The sequence below is a fragment of the Acipenser ruthenus genome, chromosome 2 (assembly GCF_902713425.1).
Source record: "Acipenser ruthenus chromosome 2, fAciRut3.2 maternal haplotype, whole genome shotgun sequence".
NCBI classification, from domain to species: Eukaryota; Metazoa; Chordata; class Actinopteri; order Acipenseriformes; family Acipenseridae; genus Acipenser; species Acipenser ruthenus.
The window spans coordinates 6,092,357-6,105,000 of NC_081190.1; the positions used below are offsets into that span (position 1 = coordinate 6,092,357).

At 37.9% G+C, this 12,644-nt stretch overlaps 1 protein-coding gene across 1 annotated transcript in view; it reads left to right on the forward strand.

Annotated features, from left to right (window-relative positions):
* The window catches only part of LOC117404139 (uncharacterized), a 428,486-nt gene that overhangs the window by 103,406 nt on the left and 312,436 nt on the right, over window positions 1-12,644 (forward strand). The window contains exon 5 of the mRNA XM_058987371.1: window positions 2,174-2,283. Coding sequence (XP_058843354.1) covers window positions 2,174-2,283 — 110 coding nt within the window. The remainder of the gene's footprint in view (window positions 1-2,173; window positions 2,284-12,644) is intronic.

Below are 12,644 nucleotides of genomic sequence, written 5' to 3' on the forward strand. Positions count from 1 at the left end.
CCTAAACAATACAAGAACTTGCTAGTAGAAATGGTTACAATAATGCAGTGGTCCGCTAAGTGAACATTGATTTAGAAATGAAATTGGGTTAGACATCTAGGAGCTGTACTTGTTGAGGAGGGATGAGACAGGTAAGATGCAATATTAGTGCCAGGGAGCTTGCGCACTGAATGAAGTGATGATGCAGTGGAACACAATAAGGTGCTGGTGGTGATTCCTTTTGGGAGCAATTGAGAACAAACTACCTAATGTACAACCTAGGAAATCAGCTTACAAAAAGACACACCAAAGATGGTTTCACTGAAAGGACCCTGCTACTGATACTCACAGTTGCAGGACATGTTTTCTGAAATGTGTGTTAGAACTTGTTTAAAGTTTGTACTTGGTTAAAAGAATAATACAAGTAAACTTAGCTTAAATACCTTTATATACACAAAACAGCACATGTTTCTTCATGCAACACATTCTCTCCTAAGTTATGTATGAAATGCCAATATGATTTCACCCAAGAAGAAACAGATTGTATACTATCTCTTACTCATAGAAGATTAGAAGATACCTGAAGTAATTTCAGTTGCCATCAGTAATGACAGATACCCAAACTGTACAAAGTACATTAGATTTCAATAGTTCATTTAGCCAGTCAGAGGATTGCGTCCTATGGTTGTGACCAATCAGAATACGAAATGTTTCCAGACCGCATCCAGCCAATCAGAGACCATGGAATGCTCTCTGCCATTTTGCTTTTAAAAACCTAAAACTTCCTGTCAGTGTGAGGGTAAGCATTATGAGGACAATCTCACTTTATTATGTAAGAAACATAATAAAAAATAACACAATTAAATGAGTTTTACATGGCCTTCCACAGTTTTATTATTATTAAACAAGGGACATAATTAAAAACAAACAGAGCAGCTTGTATTTCACATCTAGCACACCTTTTTCTTTAAAATCGGACATTGCCAGAATGAGTAATGCTTAGATCCAGTATGTGATCAGATTTCTCACAACAATATTATTTTGAAATTGATGTTATCAAAGAAGTTAAACCTGCCTTATTTAGAATCTGTAGAAGCCATGTTTTTAATGGGGTTCCTTTTGTAACGATTGAGAATTCGAGCAAAGTATGATGTCCCAGATGATATAAAAGCATTAACATTACCTAATGCACCAGGATGTAATTAGCGATAAAGTCAGCATTGTTAAATTAATACAAATAACTAGTAGAAGATACATGGAAACCCAAAAGATAACCCATTTTCAGATTAAGCTATATTCAACTTTGTCTGGTTATGAATTCTCTTGGGGAGTGGTGCCTTTTTCATAATGCTATTCATTGGAAGTAGTTTGATAGGAGCTGTTGAGTCAACATAAATCACACTAAAATATAAACCCTCCATTTCCCTTTGTACTTTTAAACATGCACTTATCATTTAAGCCTAATAACTAAATTTTTCCACAGAAAAGCTCAAAAGCTTCAACAACCAGAAGTGATCTGCATTGTAGTTAAGTAAAAGCTTATGGCTCACTGTAGGCCAATGTGGGACCAAAGTCCACAATTATAAATCCCAGTTTTACTTTTCAGTGTCTTGCAACTCTGGAACAATTGCCTTTGAGGGTGGTTAGTTAGTGCCTGTTCCCTTTGGTGTTTTTAATGTAGATTAATCTCTTTACTGTACCAATGCAATCTATTTTTGTTTGTTGTTTGTTTTTAGCTTTTTTTCTGTGACCTTGAGGTGAAAAAACACAGAAGACTTATTCCCTCAATTTAATGCCAGTCCGAGGTGTTTCTCCTGCATCATCAGATCAATGGAAAGTAAATAGCCTACACTTCTTGTTTCACAGTGCAGTATTGATCTTTCTTCAGCTTTTGCTTGCCTTTTTCCTGCGTCTTGTGTCTTTCAACCCTTGGGACTGAAGTGATTGCCATAGATTGGACAAGCTAACAAGCGCATGATGAGGAAGTAGGGTTCTTTTTTCTTTTTTTCTTAGTGGCATACTCACACAAACACAAGCTAGGTATATAGAGCACTGCATTGAGAAACAGGTCCATTTTTACCTTGGCACGGAACCACCGTGGAAATATACAATACAGAGAGGTAAATCAAAGGGCTGCAGGGATGGAAGTACTGCAGGAATCTCCAGATCTCATGGCAAACTTTGTTTTTTGCAGCTGATGCCACATTTATTGAGGACCCTAGTCTTTCACAAAGTAAAGCAAGTGGCCTGCGGGGAACGCCATACTCTTTTTGCACTAGAGGATGGGAAGGTGGCTGCCTGTGGGTAAGTCGACATAATGTCTTCAGACTGATACTGCAGTTTGCTCCACTGTGGTGTTTAGTGACTGCAAAATCCTATTGTGTCATGTTTCAGTGATTTGACTTGTCGGTGCAGAGAAGTGTGTAAATATTAAATCTGTCTCGTTTTACATTTTACCAAAAGGCAAGCACTTAAGTTTTTCTCTGATTCCATTGATGAACACATGTCATGTTACTTTACATATTGCATACATAGTTACAGCAAGTTCATTCGAGTGTTGGGTAAATCAATATCTAGTGCATTCATTGTATAACATAGTTTTCCGTTAAAAGCATTTTAATTGTACGTTTTTGCATAAATGAATCCATTATCCACTGCTAAGGTTTTTTCTAATTTGATTTATTTTATGACTGTAACCAAGTTATAAAAGTAAATACTTACATTGCAATAAAGAAAAAAATAAACTTGTTTTGGAGCTCGCAAATGTGTCTCTAAAATTTAGTAGTGTGAGGAACTCTTTTTTCATGTCCGTTCAACATTTCCCATAATAACATAATGACTTTTCAATGTTGGAAAACCCTCTATTTGGCTATGTGCACAGGCATTGCCTGATACCGTTAAACCATATGACTTTGTTGAACTTAGATGAACACACAGATAAGAGCTTCATTGAAAATACATTATTTAATACAAATTTTATAGATCACTATCAGTTCATTTAATCATTTTCCTTTACAGCCTCCCAGTACGCTCAAAGCAATCGGTTTGACTATTGCTGTGTTATTACAGCACATTGATATATGAGCTTCATACATTCTGTAGACATAACCGCAATGCAGTCTTATTGACATTGTATGTACCATTACAGTTTCATTCTTAATCGTTTGGGTGTCTGTAACACTTAATAACACCCAAACTCATTACACATACTGTAATTTCAGTACTCTTTGTGCAGTCTGCAGGGTTGACGATTCTCTTAGTTTGTCTCCCTCTCTCTCTCATTCACTCTCTTCACTTGTGATATTTTACAGATCTTGTTGCCAGATGACAGTTATAACTGGTCTTATTAGGTAACCCTCTGTTGTCCTCAGTGCTGATTCGAGCACCATTAATTTTCTATTATGGTGTGTTAAAGATGTTCTACAGTGCAGCGCTTACCTACATTATTGAGTCAAAGACCAATTGAGGAATTTCTCTGTGGTGCTAGAACCCTTTGGGATCTAATTTATTATTTCAGATATTGATCTGCGGAGAAGGCCAAGGAATGTGATTCTCGTGTTGACTTAGATCTGGCCTGTAGCTGTTAACTCTCTCTGATCTGCCTCCTCCTGCTCGCTGGCAAACACCTTCCAGAGTCCTGTTCTGAATTCCTGCTCACAGTCTGTAATGTGCGGCAGTCCAGCACACAAAATGCGGCTTCAGCCACACAGTGACGAAAGACGCATATATCTTTTGGTTGGATGAGGTGAGGCGACAGAGAGAGTGTTTATTTGGCTGCATAGCAGTTGCAAGTGATTCAAATTAATTGTGCGTCTTTATTATTAAGTTATATGCTGTATGATTGAAGAGCATCAATGTTTGAGTTGGCAAGTATGAAGAGTTACTGTGTTGAATATCTCTCTGCCTTTAACCAATTGAAATTGATGAAGTAAAGCTGCTACACAAAAGTGGAAATATTTTATCTACAATCTGGAAAACGTGAGGATGCAAAATAATTAGCATTTCTAATGAGTGGGAGCCATTAACTCCAGCGTTTGGTGATCATTTTCCTTCTTTAAGTGAAATCAGATGTGGAAAGTGTTAATCAGTGTTTAAAGGTCTTCCTCTTGCGATTATAAACCTCACTGATCAGGTTCAGAGAGTAAATGTATTGGTAATGTTAAACCACTTTGCTGGTGATGACTAGTAGAGGCATAGTAGAATCGCTAAGCTAACTTTAAAATGATTGGAGAGATGAAGCATGTGCAAAAATGTATGATGAAGGAAAATCTATTAAACAGTTAACCACGGTAACCTTGGAATGAGAGTAGTTAGCGGTTGGTTGCACTTGAATGGAGTAACAGGTGAATAAGTAATTTCTATTGTGAATTAGTGAGATTGTAACAAAATTGACTAATAATGGCAGTCAATTGCCACAGCGAGAAAATTATTATGAAAAGGGGCCAAACAGAGGCTAACAAAAATAATTTATTGCTACTGAGGAAATGAACAAAAGTTGTCTGAGTAACATCCTGTAGCAAACTTTCAGGAAGACAATAAATATCACTGGTAGTAGAAATAAAGAAACAACAATAACAGTCCCGATCAGAAAAAAAAACTATTATATATAAATCACCAAAAAAACAAACAATGTCCCAGAAAAATCCCATGCCAAAAAAAACACCCTAAAACAGGAAACAGGAACTGAAGGCCTGCCTCCATCAGGGGACTAGTGGAGGGAAAACAGGAGCAAGCACAAGTAATTACCATAAAACCCCCAGTATAAGGGTAGTGCAGAACTCACAGGTACAACAAACCAATTGAATGAATACATATAGATGCCCTGAAAAGCTCAGAAAATAAGAGACAGGAATAACTACATAAGGCAAACAAAAAAGGAGCTAATAATCAAAAGGCAAAGACATTGCCTGCCAGGCTCTGCTATTCAGAATTAGGAATAAGCAGGTGATGCGTTTCCTGCAACACTATGTGTGGCTACCGCCACAAGATAACAAAAACAAACTGTAGTTACGTATGATCTGAGCCTACTGTAGTATAAATATCAGGCATAGAGGAATACACAGATAGAGAAGCTCAGAATACTTCCAGAATCATCGTGGAACATTGGTGTAGCATCTGAGGCTATCTCGCCAGGGAAGGTACTTTGATCAATTGGTTGATCTCTGTTAATACTAGTGGCATGTATTGTATCTAAACAATAACATTCAATGTAGTGTGTAATGTGGGTATTTAGAACAGATACGTGGTAAGCATTGTCAAAATCTGAAACATGTTTTAGTCTCATCCTTAGAGCGTAACAAAGTAGTTCATTCCATGTTTACCTTCATTGATAAACCTTACAGGAGTAGAGAAGTCAGACAGGTAAATGTGCTCTACACCAGTTGTTTTCAACCTGTAGTACGCATACCTTTACTGGCTTGCTACTGGTATGCACCAACAGTTCTTTATGACAATATGATTCTTTAAAACACAATGCTCCCTCAATCGCACCATTGTAATGTATCAACCTGTTTGTACCACTGAATTACGGAGAAATGAGAAATTATGATGCAGGGCTCCAGACTGCGAATTATTTTTAATGTTGCATCTCCCTTTAAAAGCAAGTTTCAATATTTACGAATGCGACATGACGTCAGTGTGTATATAAAAACAAAAAGCATATCACATGTTTTAATAAACTGAAGTGTGATAAGGACGGTCGGTAACAATTTGATCGAATAAAAGTGCTTGTAAGTGCAGAGAGGTATATTAACATCAGCAGAATATGGAACCCCAGTTTCTTGAAACAGTTGTGATGGTGACCAAACGTGTGAGTACTGTTGTGTAAAAAAAGTAACTTAAAATGAACAGTTGCATTTAAGAAACGTAGAACAAGAACAGCAACAAATAAAAATACACTTAAGGTTTGTGTAGTGCACACGTACCATTAACAAAATGCAGTGGAAACTTAAAATAAAGAAAATAATTAATGAAAGGCTGTAATGCAGCAAAAAGCGTGGTAACACTTTATAGTAAGGTGCTGCTTATTAATATGTTATAAATATATAATATATGCTTAATAACTATTTTTGTAACACACTAGAAATCAGAAAACTAGTGGGAAGGATGAGTTTCTTTCTTTATCCACCAGGATGTAAACAAGATACTGCATCTTACTGTGGTTTACTATAGGGAGCAAGTTACAATCCTCTTAAAGCAGGTCCTTGTAATATGTATGACTTAAATTAAATGTTACATAAAAGCTAGGCTATCCAGGGCAGGGAATATGAGTTGAAAAGCAAATAAAGAGAAATGTATCACGGCATCTACCAAGAGTATTAAATAACTGCAAGAAGCCGCAACCTCTGCATTTAGATAACTGCTGGTGTTGAACGTGATTCCGGGGCCCATGACTGAATGTGAATGTGAAAATGTGGCTACCTTTATTGTGGTACCCTGAAATCCTATACATTCTGAACACCATGGTTTCATTTTTTTCTGGTTTGACTCTTTTCTGCCGCTGCAACTGTGTTTGCTTTCCACAGTTCGGTTTAACTGAGATATTATTCATTGGGACAAGAACATCAAATGGTCAGTGATGCGGTAAGTAACAACATAAAGCAATTAGGACAAAAACAGGCATACTGTAAACGCCGTTCTCAAAGAGGCATACTGCATAAAAGTTTGCAGTAAGTTAACATAGCGATTCAGCGCATTGCAAACACTCAAAACAAAATGGTTTGTGATGAAACTGGGGAGTTTATCTTATCAACAAAGGGACAAGCTAAACAAAATGACTAGGCTTAGCTCAGGATTTGTGAATACCTTAGATGTTGTGTGGTTTGGGCAAGGGACCGAAGCCCTCTGCTCAAAGTGTGCAAAAAAATCTTGTTCTAAGAGACACCCTTTTTATAAATCACAACAGAAAAAGATTGTACTCATGAACTTCTATTAAAAATAAAAGTGTCATATGTTCTATACATGGGATGACATTTACTGTACACACAAGATTGACAAATCCTGCATAATGATTTCTCATACGTGACTTATAATGAGAAAGTACAGGCTTTCAGTAAAGTTAATACAAAGAATAACTGGGATAGTAAAAATTAGCAGAAATCATCTATAGAAATAATAAGCGTCTCACCCACTATGTAAACATGAATAAAGGATGTTGTAGTGCTGAACTAAACAGACACCTGATGGTCATAAATTGATTGTCATATGCTTCTGTGAACCGTCCTTCCAAACAGTACAGCTCAACTGTGATGGGATATCTAGTTTGTGGAAGCATCATGCTTCTATCCAGCTTCACAGCTATTTGGAGGTGGACTTGTTTAGGGTCATACATTTCTCTGAAATGTCTGAACCCAGGATATCTTGCCTTTCTGTCCACAGCACTAACCCCAAGGCTGCTGCGTGTCCTCAGGGTATGTGAGATATCTTCATGAGGTCTCTGCCCAGCTCGGGTCAAACCAAAGACCATATTTCAAATGACTGTAGCTGGTCCTAATTGGCAATTAATCTAGACGTCTAAACTGAGCGAGGTCAAAAGAACAAAGTGGAGTTGAGACACAAGGCTGACACAACAGAAGCCACGGGTAAAGTGCACTGGTGAAGCAGCTGGGCTGCTCTGCATTGTCTGGAAATGGATTATACCCCTGACCTATGGTGAGCTGCACTTTTTGTAAACTGGGCTAGTAAGCCTTTCTTCTTGTACTTCAGAAAGAATCGCACTCTCATTGTATACCTAAGTAAGCTTTGAAGGGGAATGACTTAAAAAGCATTGTCTTACCTCTCTTTAGTACAAACAACTTTCTCACAATCCTCTTATTTTCATTTTGTGAAGCCAGTTTACCCTACCGCAATAGTACACAGTAAACTCACACCCTGTGTTAGATATTTTTTGACTTCTGAGTCCTATGTGCAGCAAAGTTATTGGGATGCTGTGAAAGGGTTCATTCTAAAGGTTGTGGGTATTCACTGGGTAAGGACACAGAACAGTTATTTGATGTTTCCACACTGCACAGGCATGCAGATTTATTTATAATTACACAATGTAGTGCTGTGGTATGTGGCCACCACTAGGGTACCAGCAATGGTATCCCTAGTGTGGGAGAAAAACACTCACTGCTGACACATAAAAGGTGCTAATAAATAAAAGGTGGCCAAGCTCGGGCCGTGCATGATCTCCACTATAAGTGCAACCTGTTTCCCGCTGTTAAAAGGCTGTACTGAACCCTCGCTATACTATTAGGGATCGGCAACCGGATCCCATAAACTCACCCTACTACAAACACCACAAGTCTTGGTTCACGTTCCAGGCGATCTCTGCTCTGGCGATCCCGGTATTCATGCACCCATCCCAGTTCTGAGGATCACGAGTCACACACACGTTGACTTGTTGCTGTTTTTCCTGGTTTTGTATTCTCTCTCTGTCATATTTCAGGCTTGGCGATGCCGTCAGCCAGACCTGGATGCACACAGCAGATGTGCTGTAGAGCCGATTTGGCAGAGGAGAGAGAGTGTTCAATGCAACCCCCTTTATGGTAGGGAGCAACTCAGGATACGCACCTCCAGCCAATCAGGGACTCCCGGTCAACCGAACCATGACCGAGCCCTATCAATCAATTGGCTGTCAGTGTGTCCTCGCTGAGCACCCGAGCTGCATGGTAAGAAGTGACAATTATTAATACAAAATATAAACAAAACACAAAACGAAACTAATTCCCTTTGCAGGGCTACCTCCCTGCCAGATGCGCAGAAGCATTTATAAGCAAAGTTGATATACATGGCGATTAGAAAGTAAGTTTACTACATCAGCGCACCATATCTCACAAATGGTAGGGCATAGGAAGGTGACATTGCATACAGTTGCTAAGGGATCCATGGGGATGCAAATGCCACAGTTATTCCTTTTTGTCAGTAGTAGGTGCCACTTTGAGCTACCTCTGATAATCACAAGTGTTTTATGTGCTCCTCCGTGATCCAGAATGAATTGCATTTGTGTGACAACGGACATTACGGCAGCATTACGCATCTCATCAGGTATGCTAGCCACCTCCCGGACAATGACATCCGTAAGGTCCGGAATTGTGCAAGGGTTCCCTCAGTACACGTGTGACTTCAGGTACCCCCATAAGCAGAAATACGCTGCTGTAAGGTCCGGTGAACGAGGTGGCCATTCACAAGGAAAGTGACGTGAAATGATGTGCTGAAAGTGCTCCTGCAAGACGTGTTTCACCTGGTTACCAATATGCGGTGGCGCACCATCCTGCACGAGGACTGTAGTGTTTATCACATCTCGTTGTTGCAGCATAGGAATGACATGGGTTTCCAGACAGGGTGAAGTGCACTTCATCCGTCCACAGGATATTAGCAGGCCACTGGTCATCCAATCCCAGTCGTGCCAAGAACTGCAACACAAAATCGACACGTCAATGCTTGAACATGATGCAACTTGTATGGAAACATCCGCTGAGTTGAACGAAGAGCCTTACAAGTTGAATTGGGAAAATCTAAGCAGCAAGCGACAGCACGTGCGCTTGTGCTGGGTTGTTCTGCTACTTCACGGCTGATCTCAGCGACAACTTCGGTTTGTGCCGGTGGTCTGCCACTACGAGGCTTATCACTAGTGCAACCTGTTTCCACTCATCATCAAACTTAAATTAAAATGGTTTATACAGTCTTTTCAAAAGCGACTTGTCATCACGACACACTGATTGGTTTATTAAATCTTTCCACCGTCATATCATTGATTCGTTTTGGATTCTGATTTCCACGAGTGCACCTCATCGCTACAAAATTGCATGTGCTACAAAAAGTTGGAAATTGTTTGAGCTCTTGAAAATTTCCTCAATCAGAACAAATTGGTATTTCCAATTTTGGTGAGTTGCTTCACCATTCTGTTAAATCATGTGCATGTCTTAACGTGTGTAGGGGTGCGGTGTTAATTTAGTTTGACAGGTTATTAATGTTAGTTTGTCTGTTACTTTATTATTATCGTTTATTAACATACATTTGCCTATTCCTTTTCTTTTACTAATTAATTTCATTTCATATGTTGATGCACGTGCATCATGACAACTAATACATATTTATTTATCTATTTATTGTGTCTGGTGGCAAAGTTTTTATTGTGTCTTTTTTTTTACTTAATTTTATACACTGGAAGCTAACAAAAATATCTTTATTGGTAAGATCGCTTACCTCTGACTGCTAATTGTTGTTAGAATGGAGGTAGTATTCATATTTTTTTGCATCCATTTTAACTAGAAAGTATATTCTTATGGATAGATTTTTAGCCAATAGAAATGCCAGAAGGAAAAAAAAAGCATAACTTCCCAAGTTTTAATATCTTTATTTTTTAGATCATCTTTGAGTATAAATTCACACATGTGCATACTTTTTACAAACAGTAATGATGTTTGATAATTAGCTTGGCTAGAATACAATATCCTAGTCATTATTAAATAGATTTTCTCAAAAAATATTATAGAGATCACATTTTTGACATGCTTTGTGAAATTACTGGGTTTTTTTTTATTTTGTATTACTGACTATTATAAAGAAGACATCATCCCTCAGCAGCCCTTTGTATTTTTATGAAATATGGTCTTTCGTTTAACATCATAATATATTACGCTGTTTGCAAGCAAATAATCAGATTGATTAGGGAGGTAGGAAAGATTAATAACATAACTAGGTATGTTATGACATCCATTGTTTCAGCAGAGCCCTGTAGAGGTGTGCTTTCCAAAATGCACCATGGTGTAAAATATTAACCTAGTGGGTTTCATTAGTCAACATGCTGAGACATATACTGCTAAACAGTAATAAACTGTTTTCTTGTTACATTTGAGAATACCTTTAAAAATATGAGTTGTCAAGTCTCTCCCCAAACCCTGTCTTTCTTTCTAGCACAAATGCCGCTGAATTTGTGTCTGTTGAGCCTTTGCTAATAAAAGCAGTGACTCGTCAACAGCTGTGAGGAATATCCTGGTGACAAGTAACTAAGAAAAATGAGGGGCTTGTTTAGTGGGGGGAAAAGAACACGCGGTTAACCTTGAGAGGTGTGAGCAGCTTTAACTGTGACAGAAACAGGAGAGACTCCCAAAGGCCTGCAAAGCTGACCCAATAAAAAGATCAAAAACGTACTGATGTGCTTTGTTGACCGAGATGCAACTTCACATTTACAACATTGCTGCTCAACAGATATCGATCAATAATTACCTACAGTATGCTGCATTGCCATTTTCATTAAAATAATGAAGTGAGCGCCTTGTAGAGCAAGCAATACAAATGACAAGATGTGACTGCTGTGAGAGCTGCAGCGTACTATTGAACTGGCTGATTGGTTGACTCAGTACAATGCTTACAGTATAGGGCCTTCCAAGCACAGTTGTAGCCGTTGTTGTGGCATTCAACACACAACTGCCACATGACATTTTATTGGGAACATCCAGTTTTACAAACGCAAAGATGGCTTCTACTCAAGATGTTCCTACAGTAGAAACAAACCAAAGTAATTTTTTTAAATTTTATTTATGATAATTGAGATGTGCAGGACATGATTGAGATGTAAATATCTCAGTATTACTGACACATTTTGAAGTGAATACTGCAGATTGTTTATGTATTTAAATTTTTTATTACACTTTATTTTTAAATCAACCTTACTATAACACAAATATGATTGCTTGTAATAAAAATAGAACATTTGATTTAGCACCACATACTGGATACATTGTAGCATTAACTTTTTTATGCCGCAGATTGATTTTTGGCCGTCCGTTACAGGAATTGAATCCTATTAGTGCATTATGTTAAATTATCAATCTTCTACGTGTTTATCTCCAAACATTTTTTTTTTCCCCTTGTGAGTACACATACTTTACGGTATATGCTGCTTATACTGTAGTATTAGCATACATCAATATACATCAGTAGAGGTTATTTTCTCAACACTACAACAGCAGGATTGCATACCAAACCCTGAACAATTTAAACATTTCTGTAACGTGGCGTATGTTGTCACATTATTGTGTGATGTTACAGTGTTAAAACTGCCTTGCTCGGAGCACGAGGCTTCGTATAAAAAGATGAAAAGTGTGAAATCTCGGACTGCTCCTTTGTTGACTGATCTCCTGGTCCCTGCAAACACAGGCTATGGGAGAGTCAAAACAGATTTTTGAAAACATTCAAAGCATACATTTTACAAATATTCATTTTTGTACTTTTTAACAAGCCATTTTAAAGGAGTGGGTCTAGATGACGATTCCTTTGACTGTACTGTATATCGTATTGATTGCTTATTGTTTGTTTTAGGTATTTGTTCTTGCTGATCTCTCTATTATTACTGATTTATACGTTAGATCACTTAATACCTGCCGTGCAATGTAACTATAGTTATGAAAGCTTTATTTTTTCTTATTCTTTTCCAGCAGGAACTGTGTTGATGTAGTTTCCTGTGGGGCTGTTAAAATAATACATGCATTGATTAATTGTTTAATTAATTATTAAATACAAAAACAAGTACAAAAACGTTTTCAGTAGCTTTAAACTACAGAGGCCCCAGTACATTATTGTTTAAGAAAAAGCCAAGTTACCCGGCGGGGAGTGATGCCAATACATTTACAGTGGGTGTAACAATCAGTGTTTGTAAAAGGGAAATGGGATGTAGTGTA